At 41.6% G+C, this 24119-nt stretch overlaps 2 protein-coding genes across 3 annotated transcripts in view; one reads left to right on the plus strand and one right to left on the minus strand.

Annotated features, from left to right (window-relative positions):
* The window catches only part of CCDC146 (coiled-coil domain containing 146), a 150147-nt gene that overhangs the window by 101490 nt on the left and 24538 nt on the right, over positions 1-24119 (minus strand). The gene's annotated exons all lie outside the window — the stretch shown is intronic.
* FGL2 (fibrinogen like 2) lies at positions 479-15607 on the plus strand. The gene is made up of 2 exons (XM_040343476.1): positions 479-1110; positions 14767-15607. The coding sequence occupies exons 1-2, from the start codon at positions 543-545 to the stop codon at positions 15471-15473; spliced, it is 1275 nt and encodes a 424-aa protein (XP_040199410.1). The 5' UTR covers positions 479-542; the 3' UTR covers positions 15474-15607.

Below are 24119 nucleotides of genomic sequence, written 5' to 3' on the forward strand. Positions count from 1 at the left end.
CATGCACGGGAAATAAAAAAACAGAATTGATTGGATGATAACATTGGCAGAGCTTCCCCTCATTTCAGATCTACCCCCTTACAGAGGGAGGTTCAACCACAAATGTGTGTTGGTTGAAAATATTCTTCTGGAGTCTAATTAGGCAAAAAACAAAATGGTATAATTGCCTTGTTTATACCCAGATTTATGCAATTTCCTTTTTTTTTTTTTACATAAGCATACTAAAAGAAATATGTGATCCCTATAGCCCAAAATAGCAAAATTAATATATGTTTTATTTCTTTCTCAAAAGATGCCACTATAAGTGTAAAAGTTATCATTAACATACTTCTGTTCATTTATTTTTAGCTGATGTTCTAAACAGAAAGAAATGTTATTTTGTGCAAACCCTACTATGCCAGGAAGTTCCCCTTCACATCTCCGTGACATTATTTTGTAAGCGCTCCCACCCATTTCTGAGGAAAGCCAAAGCTCTTTCAGCACAGCTTGCTGCCTCTATATAAGCTGTGCAGCTTCTCAGTTCAGCATCCTTCACTGCAAAGATGAGGTCTCTCTTCTGCGTCCTAGCCTCTGTTACTTTGCTAACTGGCATACACGCTGCAGAAGAACAGAATGCTCCATCACAAAAGCCTGAAAATGCCTGTCCTATCAAAATGAAGACTGGGGGTAAATGTGACGAAGATGGCAATTGTCCCTATCAGATAACCATGCCTCCCATGACTATTCAGCTACCTAAGCAGTTTCAGCTGCTTGAGAAAACTCTCAAAGAAGTCCAGAGCCTGAAAGAAATAGTAAATAACTTGAAGAAATCATGCCAGGACTGCAAACTGCAGGCAGATGACAATCTGGAGAAGGACAAAGATGAGGTGCCAGATGGAGGACAGGGGAATCAAATCCAAGATCTGCAGTCTAAGGTGAAGAAAATGTCTATAAGTCTCAAGAATGCTCGATCCCAAATAACCACCTTGCAGGATCAACTGGAGAAAATGAACTCGGTCAGTATGAACAGCGTGGAAGATTACGTCGACAATAAAATGGCCAATTTATCAAGAGAAATGAACAACGTGGACAAATGCTCATTCAACTGTCCACTACTTCAGCCAAATCCAAGTAAGTCTGTCTAATTTATAAATATATACCGTATTTATCGGCGTATAACACGCACCCTAACTTTAAGAGAGAAGTTTCAGGAAAAAAACTTTCCACAGCCCCCTGGCACAGTTTACCCTCTATTTTTAGGGTAAAAAAGTGAGTGTTATACGCCAATAAATACAGTATGTACAATATATACAATTGCTTGTTATAGTCATGGCATCATTATATTTGTTCTTATATAACTTTTTTACCTATACAAGTGAAGTAATTTACATACCAATTTATTTGTACCAAATATAAATGTTAAACCTAATTTTAACACAATAAAACATTAAGTTTAACATATGAAACTGTGTTATTTTACATTAAGAAGTACAATTTAAACATACATTGTAGTACAATAATAATAATAATAATAATAATAATAATAATAATAATAATATACCCTGCTCTGAGACAGAATGATCACACATTACTAACTTACTCTTTTAGCTTTATTTTGTTAAGCCTCGTACACACGACCGAGAAACTCGACGGGCGAAACACATCGTTTTGCTCGTCGAGTTCCTTGTTAGGCTGTCGAGGATCTCGGTGAGCCAAATTTCCCCATTCCCGTCGAGGAAAAAGAAGACATGCTCTCTTTTTGGCTCGACGAGATCCTCAACAGTTTCCTCGTCGAAAAGTGTACACACGACCGGTTTCCTCGGCAAAAAAATAAAAAATACCAGCAAGTTTCTTGCTGTTTTTTGCCGAGAAACTCGGTCGTGTGTACGAGGCTTTAGATGTTACACCGACTAGTCCCAATTTGATCAGGATTTGCCACATTGTTTTTATACCTACTGGATCCCATAAACTCATTTCAATTAAGTGAAAATTACAGAGTTATACCTACAAGGTGTTATACCTTCTTCCTTTTATGTATTGAAAACTTTATTGTACTTCCCTCCATCTACTTCTATTGCTGATTATCCTATCTAGCTTCATATGGAGCCACTGCAGTGGGCACACTCCCCTACCTGGAGTCCTGGACTACCGAGCTGTATTAAAGAAGGTCGAACCAGTAGAAAAGCTTTGATTGCAATTTTACACACTGTGCATTATAGGATATGTACAGTGCCTTGAAAAAAGTATTCAAACCCCTTTAATGTTTCCACATTTGGCCTTCATGATGCTGTTTGCTCACTAAGGTTCTCTAACAAACCTCTGAGGGCTTCACAGAACAGCTGTGTTTATACTGAGATTAAATTACACACAGTGGGTTCTATTTACTAATTAGGTGACTTCTGAAGGCAAGAGGTTCCACTAGACCAGTGATGACTGAGCACTGAACCCCAGTGTGAAACGTGTCAGCTACATACCCCACTGCTTGCTGTTTTTTGTAGTGCCTTCTTTCCTTTACCATTAAAAGGCTACCTTTTTTTTAAAAAAAATGGTGTGCGGCTGTCCATATCTTCTTTTCAAAGTTTCCACTAGACCAGTGATGGCAAACATTGGCACCCCAGATGTTTTGGAACTACATTTCCCATGATGCTCATCTACACTGCAGCGTGCATGAGCATCATGGGAAATGTAGTTCCAAAACATCTGGGGTGCCAAGGTTCTATATCACTGCACTAGACTTTAGTTAGGAGTAAAGGGGGCTGAATACAAATGCACACCACACTTTTCAGATATTTATTTGTAAAAAAAAAAACATTTATCATTTTCCTTCCACTTCACAATTATGTGCAACTTTGTGTTGGTCTATCACAGAAAATCCCAATAAAATACATTTACGTTTTTGGTTGTAACATGACAAAATGTGGGAAATTTCAAGGCACTGTAGTCCTGGCATCGGACACAGGAATAGAATTGTGTGCATGCAAAGGGGGAAGCACGGGTGCAGGGAAGTAAGTGGTGCCTGCTAAAGATATGTGGAAAGTCTGTTTACCAACATATTATTTGGAAAAATAAGTATGTAATAACTATATTGATCACATTCAGGTACATGGGTTGTTTTCATTTGGAGAGTTTAATACTACTTTTCCACATTACACAATTGAAACTCAGTTTACCATAAGTCTCATATCGTAAAACCCTATATAAACCAAATAATTAAACCAGTATGTACACTGATATAGGCGTGTGTAACATGTATACAAAGCTGAAACATCTCATTTCGCACCACCGCCTATTGTATTCAGGATGTAAACATACAGAAATTGTATTCTTGCAAAACTTTATTTGAATAGCTGAAACAAAATTGGGATACATGCTTCAAAGACACAGAATTACACCATTACTTACACCCTAGAGTTCTACACTGCTATGTGACACTTTCCCACCTTTAGCTACCTCACTATTGATATCCACCATGTACTTTCTAACTCCCACAGACTTATATAAACGCCCATGCCTGAAACATGTAATGTCCCGTACACACAAATCGGAATTTCAGATGGAAAAAGTCCGATAGACCCCCCCCCCCCATCGGATTTTCTGATCGTGTGTAGCCCCCTCTGAGTTTAGATATAGAACATGTTCTATTTTCCGATGGAATTCCGTCTGAATTCCGATGTGATTTGGCTGGGCAAAAGCCTGATCGTGTGTACGTGGCATTAGGATGACAGAGCAATAGAGCAATGCAATATTCGCTTACAATTCTGGCACTTTATGTCTGATTTCTGGTGTGTAGAGGAATTTAGAGCGTCAATATGAACGCAGTCAGGTAAATACATTTGACTTTTGAAGTACACAACAGAGTGTTTCTTATACTTTATAAAAGTTCAGCTTTTAAACTACAGTGGGGAAAACAAGTATTTGATCCCCTGCAGATTTTTGTAAGTTTGACTACTTACAAAGAAATTAAGGGTTTATAATTCTTATCATAGCTTTATTTTAAATAATAGAGACAGAATATTAACCAAAAATACAGAAAAAAAAAGCTATATGGGCTGGGTATAACAACACGTCTGCTGCTGTTTGCTGCAGCCAAGTGCAGGGTGTACCAAGATTGGCGTTGCAGCATAGCTTTTTTTTTTTTTTTAATCCTGTGTCATTTTTCGCAGCATTTCAGTGCCAGCCACCTATCGGTGCCATCTATCAGTGCCCACAAGTGCCACCTATCAGTGCCACCTATCAGGTGGCACTGGTAGATGGCACTGATAGGTGGCACTTGTGGGCACTGATAGGTGCAATCAGTGCCACTTATCAGTGCAATCAGTGCCATATATCAGTGCCTACAAGTGGCACCTATCAGTGCAATCTATCAGTGCCCATAAGGGCCACCTATCAATGCAATCAGTGCCATCTATCAGTGCCCACAAGTGCCACCTATCAGTGCCATCTATCAGTGCCAGCCACCTGTCAGTGCCACCTATTAGTGCCCATCAGCACCAGTCACCAGTCAGTGCCCATAAGTGCTGCCTATCAATGCCACCTATCAGTCCCCATCTGTCAAACTGTCACATGACATTAAAAAAAAAGTATCGGTAATCGGTATCAGCGAGTACTTGGAAAAAAGTATCGGTACTTGTACTCTGTACAGTAGGTGCTCCTAACGACAACTCCTTATGTGTATAAAAGACACCTCTCCACAGAATCTCTTTCTTCCATTCAAACCTCACCATCATGAGCAAGAGCAAAAAGCTGTCAAAGGACGTCAAGGACAAGATTGTAGACCTGCACAAGGCTGGAATGGTCTACAAGACCATCAGCAAGAAGCTTGGTGAGACGGAGACAACTGTTGGGGTGATTATTCGCAAATGAAGGAAATACAAAACCATCAATCGCCCTCAGTCTGGATGTCCATGCAAGATTTAATTTCATGGGGTAAGGATGATCATGAGACGTGCTGTATTTGGAGGAAGAAAAATGCTATGACCCTAAGAACACCATCCCTACAGTAAAGCACAGAGGTGGAAACATTATGATTTGGGTCTGTTTCTCTGCTAAAGGTACAGGCTTACTTTGCCGTATTGAGAAGCCAATGGATGGGGTCATGTATTGTAAAATCTTGGATTAGAGCCTTCTTCCCAGAACACTGAAGATGGGCCTTGATTGGGTCTTCCAGCATGACAATGACCCAAAATATACCACCAACAAAAGAGGTGGCTCAAGAAGAGGCAACATTAAGGTCATGGAGTGGCCTAGCCAGTCTCCAGACCTTAATCCTATATAAAATTTATGGAGGGAGCTGAAACTTCAAGTTACCAAGCGACAGCCAAGAATCCTTAAAAGAGAAGTAAAGGATATTTTTTGCGAATCATACTTAGCTCGGTGGATACAGCATCAGTCCGATGCTGCATCTGTCCCCTGGTGCCTCTACACCAAGAACCAGGGCTCCATGAGGAGAGAGCTGTAGACTGTCAGTCTGCTCTGCTCTGCCCCCTCCTCACTCACTGGAGGCCTGAGCTTTGGAGAGACGGGAACGGCCGCCTCAGGCTCTCAGCAGCTCACAGGTGTCAGTCCAGCCACCAGGCGGATCCAGACTTTATTGTCGTGATGACATCAGCAGAGAGCAGACTTCAGCCCGCTCTCTGTTGAAAATTGGTCACAGGAGTGCAAAACAAATTGCACTCCTGTGATCTATAGGAAAAGTCCAGCCAAACAAGCTTTGGCTGGACTTCTTCTTTAAGGATTTAGAGAAGATCGGTAAAAATAAGTGGACCAAAATCCCCCCCGAGATGTGTGCAAACCTGGTAACCAACTACAAGAAACGTCTTACCTCTGTGCTTGCCAACAAGGGAATCTCCACCAAGTACTAAGTCATATTTTGCGTGGGGATCAAATACGGTACTTATTCTACTCACTGAACGGCAACTCAATTTATAACATTTGTACCGTGTGTTTTTTCTGGATTTTTGGTTGATATTCTGTCTCTGTCAAATAAAACACACTTATGATAAATAGGATAAACCCTTCAGTTCTTTGTAAGTGGGCAAACTTACAAAATCTGCAGGGGGTCAAATAATTATTTTTCCCACAGTATAGACAAAACTCTTAACCCTTTGTTTAAAGTTTGATATTTTCTGTCATCCTAAAGGGGAGAGGGGTTTTAGAATTGTCCATCTAATCTTATCGTGGCTGAGTCACTCCACGAAAGCCCAGAGTGGTGTCAGATGGGTACTTGCAGCACAATGTCCACGATACTATTGTTTTGTCATAAATGCGCTGCATTGTAATATATTTCGTTTGACATAAGCATATTGGTTGATCTCTTTTTTATAATTTTTTTTAACCACGTCACTGTAGAGCCTTTCTCAAGCTATTAAGAAATACATTTTATAAATGGAATATTGCATTGATCTCTTTAACGAGTTCTTATAAATTGCCCCAGAGATATATTGCTACGAGGCCGGGGGGAAATCCATTTCAAATGTAATAATTTCTTCTACATAATAATATATTGACTAACACATATCCAACAGAGCTAGAACAAATTGTTCTCAAAAGTAGGTAACTTACTGGAGAATGTACTGGAACAAAAAAGAAATGAGAGGCGATTTTCTGATCATGGGAGAAAACTTGGGATCACGAGTTACAAATTAATGACACAGAAAGAGATTGAAAACAAATCTGCAGAGAAACAGGTGCTTACACTGGCTGGCGTCTGCTGTAGCTCATTGTGTATAAAGATTTCCAATAAGGAAATCTTGGCAAACAATTTAAGTAACCTAGAGCAATGCTTAGTAAGAAGGAAAGTGCTCCACAGGGGCTTATTGAAGATAAAGCGACAGGGAGGAAGGAAAGTAAAAAACAGGCAACTAAGCTTACTACTACTGTTTAGAAAGTTGTATTACTCATAATAAGAACAGTAAGTTACCATATAGCTATTTTTTTTTCCACCTCCCAGCTATTATTTCCTAATAATGGATATTAACCACTAGAGGGCTCTCAAGTGCCGGGTGGACGTCCCTGGACGTCATGCTATTTACATTCCCCGCGCGCGCCGCTGGGGGCGTGCAGCAGGGAAACACTGTGCCTGGCGCATCGCTGGGAAGCCGATGCACGTGCCTGGCGGCCGCGATGTCCACCAGGTACCCAAGATCGGTGGTAACAGCAGGGACGTGGAGCTCTGTGTGTAAACACAGAGCTCCACGTCCTGTCAGGGAGAGGGGAGACCGATCTGTGTCCCTTGTACATAGGGACACAGCATCTGTCACCTCCCCCAGTCAGTCCCCTCCCACCACACAGTTAGAACACACCCAGGATACACATTTAACCCCTTCCTCACCCCCTAGTGTTAACCCCTTCACTGCCAGTCACATTTATACAGTAATTAGTGCATTTTTATAGCACTGATCGCTGTATAAATGTGAATGGTCCCAAAATTGTGTCAAAAGTGTCCGATACGTCCGCCGCAATATCGCAGGCCTGACAAAAAAAAAAATCTCAGATCGCCGCCATTACTAGTAAAAAAAAAAAAAATCATAAATCTATCCCCTATTTTGTAGGCGCTATAACTTTTGCGCAAACCAATCAATATACGCTTATTGCGATTTTTTTAATTTTTAATTAACGTGTTGATCATGATGGGGGTACGACAGAGACACACATACACAGTATAAACAACAAAAATGTTATCGGTAGTTGTCTGAGAAATAGTGCCACATCCAATTAATGAATCGAGAAACAGAAGGGAGATCCCCTAGTGGACTTTAAAGGCACCAAGATATATGAACTAAAAGAGTAAGGTATAAATATAATTTATTCTGCGTATACCAAAAAGTTGGTTTATACATTAAAATAGAATCGTATATGGAACAGTTATAAAACCACATGAGAACAATAATATAATAAAGCAAAAAGGTATACGGGAGATGATTGTCCAATTATAAACCCAACGTTTCGGAGAATTGTCTCTCTTTCCTCAGGGGAAAGCGGACGGATCAGCACGTGATAACTTAGTACATGTTCTCCATATATAAATAATTATCACGGTAATTTATACCTTACTCTTTGAGTTCATATATCTTGGTGCCTTTAAAGTCCACTAGGGGATCTCCCTTCTGTTTTTCCCGACACAGTATATACAGTGCATCTAGAAAATATTCACAGCGCTTCACTTTTTCCACATTTTGTTATGTTACAGCCCTATTCTTTTTTTTTTTCATATCATTTATTTTTATTTTTTATCTAAGACCACAAAGAGGTATTATCATAACAGAAAAAAGAGAAGTACATAATCATATACATATTATCGCTCCAAACAGCGAAAAAACAAAAAAAACAAAAAAAAACACCAAAAAAAGGAATGTCCATATCTCTCCTTTCCCATAATATTATCCTAGTGAACATAGCTTCTTAAACCTTCTCATCCGAGACTCTAAATTACATTTGTTGTTCTCATACACCTAAAACCTCTCTGTTCCCTTGTCCTTATATACCCTACATTCCCCTCCCCTACCCCAAACAAAGAAACAACAACAAAAAAAAAAACAACCCACCCCTTCTACCATCCCCCCCGCTAATCCTTTACTCAAGAGATGGTGGTACTCTTTCCTTAACAGCCCTATTCTAAAATGAATTAAATTCATTATTTTTCTCAAAATTCTACAAACAGTACCCCATAATGACAACGTGAAAGACGTTTGTTTGAAATCTTTGCAAATTTATTACAAAACCCCCAAAAAATCAAGTATTCATAGCCTTTTGCCATGACACTCAACATTGAACTCAGATGCATCCTGTTTCCACTGATCATCCTTCAGATGTTTCTACAACTTGATTGGAGTCCACCTGTGGTAAATTCAGTTAACTGAACATGATTTGGAAAGGCACACACCTGTCTATATAAGGTCCCACAAGTAACAGTGCATGTCAGAGCACAACCCAAGCCATAAAGTCCAAGAAATTGTCTATAGATCTCCGAGACAGGATTGTATTTGAGGCACAGATCTAGGGAAGTTTACAGAAAAATTTCTGCAGCATTGAATGTCCCAATGTACACAATGATCTCCATCATACTCAAATGAAAAAAGTTTGGAACCACTAGGACTCTTCCTAGAACGGGCCACCCGCCCAAACTGAGCGATCAAGGGAGAAGGGCCATAGTCAGGGAGGTGACCAAGAACCCGATGGTCACTCTGACACCAGCACCAGTGTTTCTCTGTGGAGAGAGGAGAACCTTCCAGAAGAACAACCATCTCTGCAGCACTTCACCAATTAGGCCCATATGGTAGAGTGGCCAGATGGAAGCCACTCCTCAGTAGAGGGCACATGACAGTCACACCTGGAGTTTGCCGAAAGGCACCTGAAGGACTCTCAAACCATGAGAAACAAAATACTCTGGTCTGAAGAAACAAAGATTGAACTCTTTGGCCTGAATGGCAAACATCATGTCTGGAGGAAACCAGGTACTACTCGTCACCTGGCCAATATCATCCCTACAGTGAAGCATGGTGGTGGCAGCATCATGCTGTGGGGATGTTTTTTAGTGGCAGGATCTGGAAGACTAATCAGGAACAGGAGAAAGATGAATAGAGAAATGTACAGAGACATCCTTGATGAAAACCTGCTCCTGGGGCGAAGGTTCATCTTCCAACAGGACAACGACCCTAAGCACACAGCCAAGATAACAAAGGAGTGGCTACGGGACAACTCTGTGAATGTTCTTGAGTGGCCCAGCCAGAGCCCAGACTTGAACGCAATTGAACATCCCTAGATAGATCTGAAAATGGCTGTGCACAGATGCTCCCCATCCAACCTGATGGAGTTTGCAAGGTCCTGCAAAGAAGAATGGGGAGAAACTGCCCAAAAATAGGTGTGCGAAGCATGTAGCATCATACTCAAAAAGACTTGAGGCTATAATTGGTGCCAATGGTGCAGTTTTTTATTTTTAATAACTTTGCAAAGATTGACATTATGGGGCATTATTTGTATAATTTTTAGGAAAATAATTAATTTAATCCATCTTGGAAGAAGGCTGTAACATAACAGAATGTGGAAAAAGTGAAGTGTTGTGAATACTTTCTGGATGCACTGTATATATATTGTTGTTTTACAATCGTGCACAACAAAAGATTCTTAAAGCACTAAAGGTTAACTAGTGAAACAGCAAAGCAGGCTGATTAAAACTTCGGACTGAACTGCCTGATAAGGCATGCGGCACTGCTTTGATGTCTTATTAGGTAAATGGATTCTTTCAGCACAATAAAAGTAATAACATGACCCTCAAGCGGTTGTACGCTTAAAGCTGAATTCATTTTTTGGAACATATTTAGGTTGGAACATGAAACATGTGGGCGGGGGATCTTCTCCCCACACCCGCTGTCACAATTTAAAAACAGCAGGCATGTTGGGCTCTGCTTAGATGGCCACATCATTCATTTGTTTCCTGTGAATGAATGAACTACAACTACCATCAGCACTGATGAGCACTCTCCTAATTCATTCACAAGCCCTGCAACTTTCATAAAGACAGTCCGTATGAAGATACAGGCAGAAAGATGCAGGGCTTGTGTTCAGAATACTGATATTGCACCCCTGATCCACTAATCAGAAGTGCAATGATTTCCAGGCTCCTGCAGGAAAAAATGCAAAAAAAATTTGTGCAAAAATATTTGCATTCATTATTTTTTCTTGAAAGATAAAACTTATCCTTTATGTACAGTGCCCTGAAAAAGTATTCAAGGCACAGCTCCGGCTGTATGTTTAGGGTCATTGTCCTGTTGGAATGCAAATCTCCACCCCAGTCTCAAGTTTTTTCCAGACTCTAATAGGTTTTCTTCTAAGATTGCCCTGTATTTGGCTACATCCATCTTCCCATCAACTCTGACCAGCTTCCCTGTCCCTGCTGAAGAAAAACATCCCCACAACATGATGCTGCCACCACCATGTTTCACGGTGGGGATGGTGTGTTCAGGGTCATGTGCAGTGTTCGTCTTCTACCACACATATCGTGCTTTTAGACCAAAAAGTTCAATTTTGGTCTCATTTGACCAGAGCACCTTCTTCCATGTGTTTGCTGTGTCCCCTACATGGCTTCTCGTAAACTGCAAAGGGAACATTTTATGGCTTTCTTTCAACAATGGCTTCTTCCATAAAGGCCAGATTTGTTGGGTGCTCAACTAATAGTTGTCTTGTGGACAGATTCTCCCACCTGAGCTGTAGATCTCTGCAGCTCCTCCAGAGTTACCATGGGCCTCTTGGCTGCTTCTCAGAATAATGCTCTCCTTGGCCGGCCTCAGTTTAGGTGGTAGGTTTGCAGTTGTGCCATACGCCTTCCATTTTTGGATGATGGATTGAACAGTGCTCCGTGTGATGTTCCAAGCTTGGGATATTTTTTTATAACCTAACCCTGCTTTAAACTTTTCCACAACTGTATCCCTGACCTGTCTGGTGTGTTCCTTGGCCTTCATGATGCTGTTTGCTCACTAAGGTTCTCTAACAAACCTCTGAGGGCTTCACAGAACAGCTGTATTTATACTGAGATTCAATTACACACAGGACTCTATTTACTAATTAGGTGACTTAGGGAGGCAAGAGGTTACACTAGATTTTTGTTCGGGGTATCAGAGTAAAGGGGGCTGAATACAAATGCACGCCACACTTTTCACATATTTATTTGTAAAAAAAAAAAAAAATGAAAAACATTTATTATTTTCCTTCCACTTCACAATTATGTGCCACTTTGTGTTGGTCTATCACATACAATCCCAATAAAATACAATTACGTTTTTTGGTTGTAACATGACAAAATGTGGAAAATTTCAAGGGGTATGAATATTTTTTCAAGGTACCAGTATGCCCATGTGAACAAGCCTTTTCTGATGACTGGTTTCTTTTAACTTAAAAAAATAGCTGATTTTTACATTCTCTATATATTACACAGTATATTAATTTCTAACATTTTATATTGCATGTTTTTTTTTAGTGTTATCAGGTATGACAGACTTCTTTTGGCAGCATAAACTAATTAGTGACATTTCATACATAACGATTCCCCTCCACACTTCCTATGTTATGGAAGTATTTCCTGCATGATACCTGAATGAAATACCACTGTTTAGAATTCAGCTGGGACATGGTGTTCAGTGTCGTACTGTCACTTCCCTTACACACAAGTCTGCACACAAGGTTGAGAGTGGCCTTACATTTATAGCTTTTATCTCCAAGAAACAGCTGCAAAGATAAATGTCCGTTATATAAATCAATTAATGACAGCGGAAACCACCGTGTTCTAACTTCGTCCACCCTTTCCTATTAAGGAAGCCAAGTTCTCTTTCAGTGATTATCTTTCCTATTGTCCTTTTTAAGAGACTATGCATTCATATTTTGAAGATGTGTAATTCAGATTTTTGGAAAAAGTTCAGTCCACAAGTTCACAAAATGTAAGGGTTGTCTTAGTAAATTGAGACGTGGGAAAGTATTCGAAGCACTTAAATGTTTAGGACTACTTTTAGGTGGAAAACAGGAAGTAGAAAGTTCAAGCCTTTTATACATGGACACAATACAATACAATATTCAGCCCTGTGAACGCCACAATAGTACCATCAGTCATTTCTGTCTAGACCAAAGGATATCAACTTCCCCACTTATCTGTAGTCTTCCAATGTACTTTCACTATAACAATTATTTCTAAATATATACTTTAATTTTTATATTTTGCTACAATTTTCAATGGTTGCTTGGAAACCGTCCCCATAACAAAGGTTGTCCTAATCTGGCAACATCTGACATGAACAACAGAACAAACTACTAATTGAAATCCTGTTCTAATACATGCCAAAGGCATCAATTTCATCATTGCAGCATCAACATATCATCAGTGAAAATACAAACTGAACATACTATCATTTGCAAGTACTAAAACAATGCAAAGTACACAGTACGATAGCAAGAGGACTCAGGGAACCACAAAACAAAGTGGGCAGGGAGGACTATTGCGGTACAATATATGTGAGTGAACTCGGAAAAGAGCAGTTTTATCAAAAAATATAAATCAATTTATTATTATAGTAACAAACACAAGACAAAAGTAAAAGCACATCAAACATCAAAGACAATTAAAATGATACATGTAACATGACAACCGATCAAGTCACCAGGGTGCAATCCCCTGGTGGGGGATCCAGGTGAGTGTTGGAGTCATGGTACAAAGGGTCTCTCTACTAGTTTCACGATTCAAAATCACTTCGTCAGGAGATCTGCAAGTTGATATACAAACAACATACATAAATACATTGACAATGAATAAGAACAAAAACAAATCCGTTGCATGTAAAACATCCAACAACGGAGAACATGTATACTATATCCGTGGTTGCTTTGGGCGTTTGAACTGATGGGACAGCTGCTCCTAGGTAGGCGACACAACTCCTACTCCCCAACATATATTATAAATACGGTACATGTTTTATGTTGTTGGATGTTTTACATGCAACAGATTTGTTTTTGTTCTTATTCTTATTCATTGTCAATGTATTTATGTATGTTGTTTGTATATCAACTTGCAGATCTCCTGACGAAGCGATTTTGAATCGCGAAACTAGTAGAGAGACCCTTCGAACTGTGACTCCAACACTCACCTGGATCCCCCACCAGGGGATTGCACCCTGGTGACTTGATCGGTTGTCACGTTACATGTATCATTTTAATTGTCTTTGATGTTTGATATCCTTTTACTTTTGTCTTGTGTTTGTTACTATACTAATAAATTGATTTATATTTTTTGATAAAACTGCTCTTTTCCGAGTTCACTCACGTATCTTGTACCGCAATAGTCCTCCCTGCCCACTTTGTTTTGTGGTTCTCTTGGGTCCTTGGGGTTCCCTGAGTCCTCTTGCTATCTTACTAGACTTTGGATGATGGTACTGTTTTTTAAACATCTTTTGACTACCAATTTATTTTAGAGGTTTAAAATCAAAGTACACAGTACAGTGATCACAGCTTAGCCATGTACTGCTCCATCAAATCTCTCCTTAGGTATGGTCTTCAAGGGTCAGTTTTGTACCACTGGATTCTGTAATAATCACCACATTACAACTCTGCACGCAAAATAAATACTTTAGTAAGGTATGGCTATGGTGTTCTCTGTAAAACTCTGAATATACAGAGTGTAAGGCCTCGTACACACAGACGGACAGTCCGCTGAAAACGGTCCGCCGGACCGTTTTCAGCGGAAATGTCCGCCCGGAGATTTCCGTCTGATGTTTGTACACACCATCAGACAGAAATCCGCGTGTAAACAATACGCAGGGACGTGGTCGCGCCGTCGCTGCGACGAAGACGCGGCGACATGGGCGGCCCTGGAAGCATGCGTCGAATCAGTACGAAGTAGGCGAGGGATGGCGGCCGATCGGACGTGTCCGGTGAGTCTGTACAGACGACCGAACACGTCCGACGGACAGGTTTCCAGCGGACAGATTTCTTAGCATGCTACGAAATTTTTGTCCGCTGGAAACTGTCCGATCCGCCGGACAATTGTCCGGTCGGACCTACACACGACCGAACATGTCTGCTGAAACTGGTCCGTCGGTCCAGTTTCAGCGGACAGATCCGGTCGTGTGTACGGGGCCTAAGGCTTGCATTATATTTTGAAAATTATTAGCAGCAGTAATTTTTTTTGTTATGAAATGAGGTTTACTGTATTTAAAATAAAATAATGCTGCGGTAAAGACAAGGTACTGTACAGTATATATATATTTGGCTCCAGCTGAGCTGTTATTCATGTATGTGTTTTCTTTACAGGCATGCAGCTTATCTACAAAGACTGTTCTGATTACTTCAAGATAGGTAAAAGGCTTAATGGCATTTACCACATCATGCCAGATCCAAAGAACAAAACATTTGAAGTGTACTGTGATATGGAGTCCATGGGTGGAGGATGGACTGTGGTGCAGATTCGTCAGGATGGCAGCATCAATTTTAACAGGACATGGAATGAATATAAAAATGGCTTTGGTAACCTTACTGGAGAGTTTTGGCTGGGTAATGATAAGATACATCTGTTGACAAAAAGCAGTAACATGATGCTGAGAATAGAACTTGAGGACTTTAAGGGTGCGACGGAATATGCCACATATGACCAGTTCTATGTGGCCAATGAATTTCTTAAATATCGATTGTCAATTGGTGGCTACAGTGGAACAGCTGGTGATGCCCTCCACTTCAGCAAACAGTACAACCATGACCAAAAATTCTTTACAACACATGACAAAGACAATGACAGATATCCTTCTGGAAACTGCGGGGCTTATTACAGCTCTGGATGGTGGTTTGATGCATGTATGTCAGCAAATCTTAATGGCAAATACTATAAGAGTGACTACAAGGGAGTGCGCAATGGAATTTTTTGGGGTACATGGAAAGGTGTGAATGATGAAAACATCAACAGTTTTAGGCAAGCCTTCAAAACCGTTAGAATGATGATCAGACCAAAAGACTTCTCATCATAATTTTTTTCGTTTTGGTCCGAGTGAGGAAAAGTTACTGCCATTGTCCCTCTTGGGGAGATCTTGGCCCAGATTCTGAAAAGGCTTACGACGGCGCAACGCCATGTGCGCCGTCGTAAGTCCTAATCTGGGCCGTCGTATCTATGCGACTGATTCTTAGAATCAGTTACGCATAGATAACCATTAGATCCGACAGGAGTAAGGCTCTTACGCTGTCGGATCTTAAATGCAATTTTTTTTTTCGCCGCTAGGTGTCGCCTCCGTCGTTTTCCCGATCGAGTATGCAAATTAACAAAATACGCGAATTCCCGAACGTACGTGCGGTCGACACAGTGAAGATACAACGTTTATGTTAGATTTGCGACGCGTAAAGTTGCCCCTGCTATATGAGGGGCAACCAATGTTAAGTATGGCCGTCGTTCCCGCGTCGAAATGTAAAAATTTACGTTGTTTGCGTAAGTCGTCCGTGAATGGCGCTGGACGCCATTTACGTTCACGTCGAAACCAATTACGTCCTTGCGACGTCATTTCGCGCAATGCACGTCGGGAAAATTTTGGGACGGCGCATGCGCAGTACGATCGACGCGGGAACGCGTCTAATTTAAATGATCCACGCCCCCTACCCAGATCATTTGAATTAGGCGGGCTTGCGCGGGAGGATTTACGCTACGCCGCCGCAACTTTACAGGCAAGTGCTTTGTGAATAAAGCACTTGCCCGTAAAAATTTGCGGCGGCGTAACGTAAACGAGATACGTTACGCCCGCGGAGATTTACGCCAAGATACAAGAATCTGGGCCTTACTCTTACATTAGGTCTTGGTGGTGAGCAAAACCTGAGAGGAAATCTAAAGTTTTACAGTTCTCACTGGAACAGTTCTGTGACAGCTGTCAAATATGGAATTTCCCCTCCCTCTAGGGGTATTTATGTCTCACCTCTTTTTGTGTCTCTAGGGAAGAAAAAAAATCTTCTTAGGAGGACACAGTGCCAATAAAAAGCTAAAAAACATAAGATGCCATTTTACAAAAAAGTTTGGAATGAGTTGAAGGATTTTCTTATTTATGTACAATACGTACTACAACAACCTACAACAACAAAACAATAACTAAGTAGTGACTTCATATATGACACACATTTTTTGAAAAGGTTAAATTATTATAAAGAAATTTATCTTTAGAAATCTGGATTTCTGAACCTGACCCAACAGCTGTACTTAAAGCAGTAGTAAACTGCACCAATGTTTTTGTTTTTTTTAACCCTGCAAGGTAATGGTATAATGTGCAAGTATGCATCGCACTGGCAGGGCGTCAGAAAATGAAACTGAACTCCCCACTCCTAAAGCGCCCCTGCCCATTGAAATCAATGGGCAGCACCGCCAAACCGCCGGCAAAGCGCTGCTTTTAACTCTTTTAAAGTGCCCTGCTAACGGCCGAAAAGTGCTGCATAAACTATGTTTTACCGCCGACGCCCGGGCGCTTTTAGTGTGAAAGCAGCCTTAAGGCATAATGTGCTAGCTGCAAAAAAAAAAAAACATGTCGTCCCCGCTGCAGACCGCATCCATCTTTGTCAGTCTTCCTTCCGGGGCTACGGACTCCGGCTGTGTTACTGACCGGAGCCGCGTAACGTCACTCTCCTGAAAAAAATGACAAGGGCAGCCGTTCCTTCAGAGCGCTTCCGCGGATGACATCATTGGCGCAGTATACAGTGAATATCTCCTGAACGACACACGTTTAGGAGATATTTACAGTACCTATAGGTAAGCCTTATTCTGGGCTTACCTATCGGTACAATGTATATAGGAGGGTATACAACGTCTTTCATAGATATGAAAATATGATGTGATTGAAAATAATTGTTAAAACCCATGATATTGTTTAAAATACCCCCAATACGGACCTGCGTCATTAGTGAGTAACATCACCAGTGACCAAATTACAAGATCATCCAGGTAAGCATCAAAAAAGGCTTTCATAAACATAAACGTACATAAAAAAATTGCAAACCACATAAAACGTAAAAAGTTAATAAAAGTTCAGATATGCTTTAATGAGACAGGACCATGCCTTATTCTTTCATTAATAAGTTGCTGCATTGTTTAAACATGTTAGCTTTAATCTACCCCCTTGCTGTTGTTTCTCCTTTTCATATGTATAAAGATTTATCTTAGCGTTAGGTGAAGTGAGCATATTTGGTTTTGCTTACAGACCTCACCTTGGGATCATAGGGGTACTGCCTAGAAAATATGGTTTTTGTTGGCAATGTGACTGTGATTAGCATTCTTGATTTGCCTTGGTAGAGCCCCAGGTTCAACATCAGAGTGTTTGTGCTCTCAATAACAGGGACTGATGTCAAAAATTGAACAAATATCAAGCACAAGCACACAGAGGCTGATTTACTAAAACTGGAGAATGCCAAATCTGGTGCAGTTGAGCATGGTAGCCAATCGGCTTCTAACCTCAGCTTGCTCAATGAAGCTTTGACAATAAAACCTGGAAGCTGATTGGTTTCTATGCAGAGCTCCACAAGATTTTGCACTCTCCAGTTTTAGTAAATCAGCCCCACAGTCTCATTTACACCCTACCACTTCTCCCTTTATGGTGGGTCTGCTCTGAGCACACGTCTATATGACAGGTCCGCTTTAAGTACACTGTTGCTTTTTTTTTTTTTTATCGAATGTTGATAAAGATAATATTTTTGTATATATGTAAATATGGTTTTAAAATGCTGCAGTAATATATATTGTAAATGATACAAATAAACATTTAGTCATTTTTTTTGTTTGTTTTTTTGCTACAACCACAATCAAAGTGCACACACACACTAGTTTTTCTTCCTAAAACCTATAGTTTCAAAGCCGTAAAAGTATTTCACTTCCTGTGCTGGAATTTCCACAATGTACTTCTTGCACGACTTTACCATTTTAGGGCTGAGAATTCATCTTGTAAAATATCAAAACAAGCAAATGATCTAACGTTCACTAACTGCTAAGATTATTTAGCACGCTTCTTCTACACGAAAATCATTTTCCTTTTATATGGAAGTACATAGCGTTTAGCAAATGAAACTGTTTATAGTTTATGTAAACTCAAATTGTTACAATCTCATAAGATTAAAAATGTTCATGCGATTACAAATGTCATTTTCAGTCTTTTTAAATCTGCAGTTGAACCTGCTATGAAGCACACTAAAAAGGGCACGGCCCTGGCACTTCTATCTTTTATGAGGAACTATCTAATTACTGTCTGTGCTGGCCCAACATCTGTCACCCTCCCCTTACCTCCCTATATAACCTTATATATACCAGCTAGGGGGAGACGTGAAGGGAATACTATAGAGCAGTGGCGGCTGGTGCTGAATTTTTTTTGGGGTGGCGCAAACAAACGAAAAAAAAACAAAACATTAATTGCAGCCTCAATGTGCCCATCAATTGTTGCCACTGTGCCATCAAACGCAGCCACTGTGCCATCAAACGCAGCCACTGTGCCATCAAACTCAGCCACTGTCTCATCAAACACAGCCACTGTGTCATCAATTGTTGCCACTGTGCCATCAAACGCAGCTACTGTGCCATTAATTGTCGCCACTGTGCCATTAATTGTCGCCACTGTGCCATCAAACGCAGCCACTGTGCCATTAATTGTCACCACTGTGCCATCAAACGTTGCCACTGTTCCCATCAATTGCCGCCAGTTTGCCCATCAACTGCCGCCAGATTGCCCCTTAAAATGCTGCCAGTTTGCCCCTTAAAATGCCGCCAGTTTGCCCCTTAAAATGCTGCCAGTTTGCCCCTTAAAATGCCGCCAGTTTGCCCCTTAAAATACCCCCCCCCCCCCCCCCATCCGGCACTTACCTTTCTCGGGTCAGCCATCCTCCCTCCACAATCCCTCAAAGTCTTCTCCCGCCCTTGATGTCGCTTCAGCCAATTAGGTTACCGGTAACCAGACCCGGGGAACCTGATTGGCTGAGACGCGTGTCAGTGTTAACCAGGGAACACACACCCTGTGCGCCCTCTGGTTAACCATTTGGAAGCCGATTAGAGACCAAAGGCTGTAATCGGGAAGCCGCTGGCTCTGATAGACACTTTCAGAACACACCCACCGCTGTTATTCAGATGGCCAGCGCTCAACAGAGGGGCGGCCACCTGAATAGCGGGCGGCAGCGGCGACAATACATAGATTCATGCAATGCATGAATCTATATATTGTTGAGTGAAGGTGCAGGAGAGAGGGGGCGGCGCTCCTGTGCCAACTATGGACGCACCGCCACTGCTATAGAGTGTCAATTGTGTGTTGGATAGGGCTGCTGACATCTCATCCAAGATGGCGGTGGCCAGCACCAGTCGCATGGCTTTTGGACATCTACACCAGAGAGGTTTTTATAAGTAAATATATCTAAAACACATAAAATGCCAATATATTCTATTTGGAAGATTGGTGTTGAGGTGAATGATCTGGTGACAGGGTCTCTTTAAAGGGTTCAGACACTTCTTATAATAGTGTGATAACATTGTTCCTGTCTCCCAATTGCTTTCCTGTGTTATCACCCTGTTACACAGGATGCAAATGTAGACTAAAAGTGGATGTTTTAACATCTATTACATGTACAGTACTTTGTCTACTGTTGTTGCCATCAGGAAGCCTGTCCCGAAAAGGCCACGCAGCCATGGTTGGAAAGAATCACTGTAGATGGGACGTTGCTGCAAAAAAGGCCCTAACAGCTGGATTCAACAAAGGATGAACTAAAAGTGAAAACAGTGGCCCAGATTCAAGAAGCACTTGCGCCCGTGCAACCATAGGTTACGCAGCGCAAGTGCTTACTTGCTCCGGTGTAACGAGTGCTCCTGATTCAGGAACCTCGTTACACCGACTGCAGGCTAAAATCTGCGCGGCATAAGGCTCTTATGCCTCGCAGATTTTAGGCTGCATTCTTGCGGGGGCCGCTAGGGGGCGCTGCCATTGTGTATCAGCGTGTAGTATGCAAATTGCATACTACCACTGATTCACAAGCTTGCGCGGGCCCCGCGCAAGCCAGGTACGGAGTTTCCGTACGGCTACTTTTAGCGCAAGGCTGCCCCTTCTAATAGTAGGGGCAGCCAATGCTAAAGTATAGCCGGCCTTCCCGCGCCGTGAAATTTGAATTTCACGGCGTTTGCGTAAGTGAAACTTGAATGGCGCTGGACGCCATTCACGTTCACTTAGAAGCAAATGACGTCCTTGCGACGTCATTTGCCGCAATGCACGTCGGGAAAGTTTCCCGACGGAGCATGCGCTGTACGCTCGGCGCGGGAGCGCGCCTAATTTAAATGATTCCCGCCCCCGGCGGGATCATTTAACTTGTGCGCGCTTACGCCGGGCAAATTTGCCGGCGCGCCCTCGCAATTCACGGAGCTACTGCTCCGTGAATCGAGGGCAGCGCAAAATATTTGCGGGGGCGCAGGGCAAAATCGTTGCCCTGCTCCCCCGCAAATAACGCGCAATTCTACTTGAATCTGGGCCAGTATTTTCATAAAAATAGGCAACAGCATAAGATGCACATTGCTAAATTTTAGTTAGGGATTTCATCCACTTTAAAATGTTATAAAGAATGACATTTTACTAACGTGTTGTCTATGTCCCACACCATGTGATCATTAAAAGACATCACCAAGTTCAACATGGTCCCTGACTTTTTTTTATCTGTTAAGGTTTCCAGGACGGAGATTTATTTAAAGTGGTTGTAAACCCAACCAGACAACTTGCACCTACAGGTAAGCCTAGATTAAGGCTTACCTGTAGGTGAAAGAAATATCTCCTTAACCCACACGGTTAAGGAGGTATTTGCAGAAAACACTGCACCGATGTCTACGGCGCATGCACGCCGTAGACAAGGGTGCACTGAGCGTGCCGGTTTTATCAATGGGATAATCCTGGAAACCCTCGCATGCGCGGGGATCGTGCCGGTCACGGCGCCGGAGCGGCGATACAAGGAGACATGGCGGCAGCGGTGGATAGGAACGAGGAGCACTTCGGGGGCTTCGATCTTAAGGTAAGTGCCACATAATGAGCTAGTATGCTATGCATACTGTACTAGCTCATTATGCCTTTTTCTTGCAGGGTTTTTTTTTACAGGAAAAAAAAATGTGGTTTACTTCCTCTTTATTGTAACAAATATGACTTTGGTACTACTTTAAGTGCATCAGGTGCAATGAGGGAAACCACTGAACGTGGACATGCTTTAAATCTCTCAATTTGAAGCTGACAGCTTTGGGCTCCATTCAAATTTACGATTAGATGCGGGAGACCCAGCAGGGTCCTTTGCGATTAGCTGCAGACAGGAAGTCCCACTGAAAACATTTGGAGGCCGACTGCTCCAGCAGCTATTCACAGCTGCTCACATACAGTCTGCGTCCAGTGCCAATCATTTGCAGGTAATTGCCCTGTAAGCAATAACATGGGAATGGCCACGAATAGCTGCAGGAGCTGTCAGCCTAACATGGTTTTTAGTGGGGCTTTCTGCTTGCAGCTAACTGCAGGGTCCCCTACTGGGTGTCCCACATCTAATCACAAATGTCTCAATGCACAAGTGTGAATGGGGCCTTAAAAGCTAAGTTCACCTTTTTTTTTCTAAATTCGATTATTTCTGCCTTACTTCTGGACAGACCTTAGTCCATGGCACAGGAAGGAGTTGACCAGCTGAGGGTGGATGATCCATGGTGTGTGCTAATGAGGTCAGCTTGTCAACTACTTCCTGTGTCTGTCTAGGAAGTAAGGCATAAATAATGGAGCAGTGTTTTGAAACATCCATAAAGACAGTGAGGTAAGTGTGTGTAGAATAAATGAAAAGTTGTTTTATTTTTGCAAATTAAGTACATTAATGCTTTATTAGTACATAGGGGAACTGGAAATTAGAAAAAAAAAGAAAAGGTGAACTTAGCCTTTAACCCCCATGGCGGTATTCCAGAGTCTGGTTTGGGGTGGAATTTCAGAACCAAGAGCGGTAACCCCGAGCCAGACTCTGGATCGCCTCGCAGCATCCTCCGGCATGGTTTACTTACCTTGTCCCAGGATCCTGCGATGCCTCTCCGCTGTGTGATCGAGCTGTCTCCTCGCTCGATTCACACAGTGCCTGTGTGCCGCCGAGCTCCGTTCCCTGCGACGTTATGACGCACGGGGCCGGAGAACGGCGCCAAATTCAAAAAAGTAAATAAACACAATACATACAGTATACTGTAATCTTATAGATTACAGTACTGTATGTAAAAAATACACACCCCCTTTGTCCCTAGTGGTCTGCCCAGTGTCCTGCATGTACTTTTGTATAATAAAAACTGTTCTTTCTGCTTGCAAACTGTAGATTGTCCATAGCATAGGTGGCAAACACAAGGCCCGCGGGCCGAATCCGGCCCTCCAGGCCATTTCATGTGGCCCTCGCACCTCTCCTGCAGCTGCATGAAAGCTCCATCCCTCCTCTGGTCCTATTACAGACCCTTACTTTCTGCTTTCAAGCAATGCATCCAGCTTCTTCCCAGCAGCTGCATAAGGAAAGGGGGTGAACTGTGATGTAAGGGAGAGTGGGAGACTCAACTTCTGATGGTGGGGTGGCTCTTGACATCTAATGTAAGGAGAGGGGATGCGCTGGACATCTAATCTTACAGATACAAGCGGCCCTTTTGAGGGCAATCATAATGCTGATGCGGCCCACAATGAAATTGAGTTTGACACCCCTGGTCCATAGCAACCAAAAAGTGTCCCTTTATGTCAAAAGTGGTTTTAGACCAGCTAGAAAACAGCGATAATAAATTATAATCACTTGCAGAATTGAGCGATAGCGATTTGTGGGGAAATTCGTCATAAAAAAATTAAAGTAATGACAACGACAATTCCGCAAGTGAGCAAATTTCAGTGTTTTTGATTTGATTACATTATTGAATAATTTTTATTATAATTATATTATTATTTGTTATAATTATTTATAGTTATTTATTATATTATAATTTATGATTCTTGTTTGGACAGATTTAAGTGATGCCGCGTACACACAATCATTTTTCGGCATGAAAAAAACATTGTTTTAAAAAAAAATTATTTTAAATGATGGTGTGTGGGCTTCACATCATTTTTCAGGTTCTGAAAAACGACAAAAAAAAAAAATTCGAACATGCTACATTTTTTAACGTTGTTTGAAACTATGTCGTTTTTCGGGTTGTAAAAAATTATCGTGTGTGGGCTAAAAACGGTGTTAAAAACCCACACATGCTCAGAAGCAAGTTATGAGACGGGAGCGATCGTTCTGGAAAAACTACCATTCATAATGGAGTAAGCACATTCATCACGCTGTAACAGACAAAAAAGCGCGAATTGTCTTTTACTAACACGGAATCAGCTAAAGCAGCCCAAAGGCGAATGGAACTTCCCCTTTATAGTGCCGTCGTACGTGTTGTACGTCACCGCGCTTTGCTAGATAATTTTTTTAAAACGATGGTGTGTGGGCAACGTCGTTTTAATGATGAAGTTGGAAAAATGTCGTTTTTTCAACATGCTGAAAAACAACGTTTTTTTTTATGCTGAAAAATGATCGTGTACGCGGCATGAGTTATTCCTAAGAATTACAGGCCTACAATGTAAAACGCCAAATTTCCTTGCAAAATAATTGTACCGCTTTCAGCACCTAAA

The sequence above is a fragment of the Rana temporaria genome, chromosome 3 (assembly GCF_905171775.1).
Source record: "Rana temporaria chromosome 3, aRanTem1.1, whole genome shotgun sequence".
NCBI lineage: Eukaryota > Metazoa > Chordata > Amphibia > Anura > Ranidae > Rana > Rana temporaria.

Excerpts from the sequence above, each read along its gene's own strand:
- FGL2 (XM_040343476.1), top strand. The coding sequence starts at position 543 with ATGAGGTCTCTCTTCTGCGTCCTAGCCTCTGTTACTTTGCTAACTGGC. Across the intron at positions 1,111-14,766 it reads ACTACTTCAGCCAAATCCAA|GCATGCAGCTTATCTACAAA; the intron begins GTAAGTCTGTCT and ends TTTTCTTTACAG.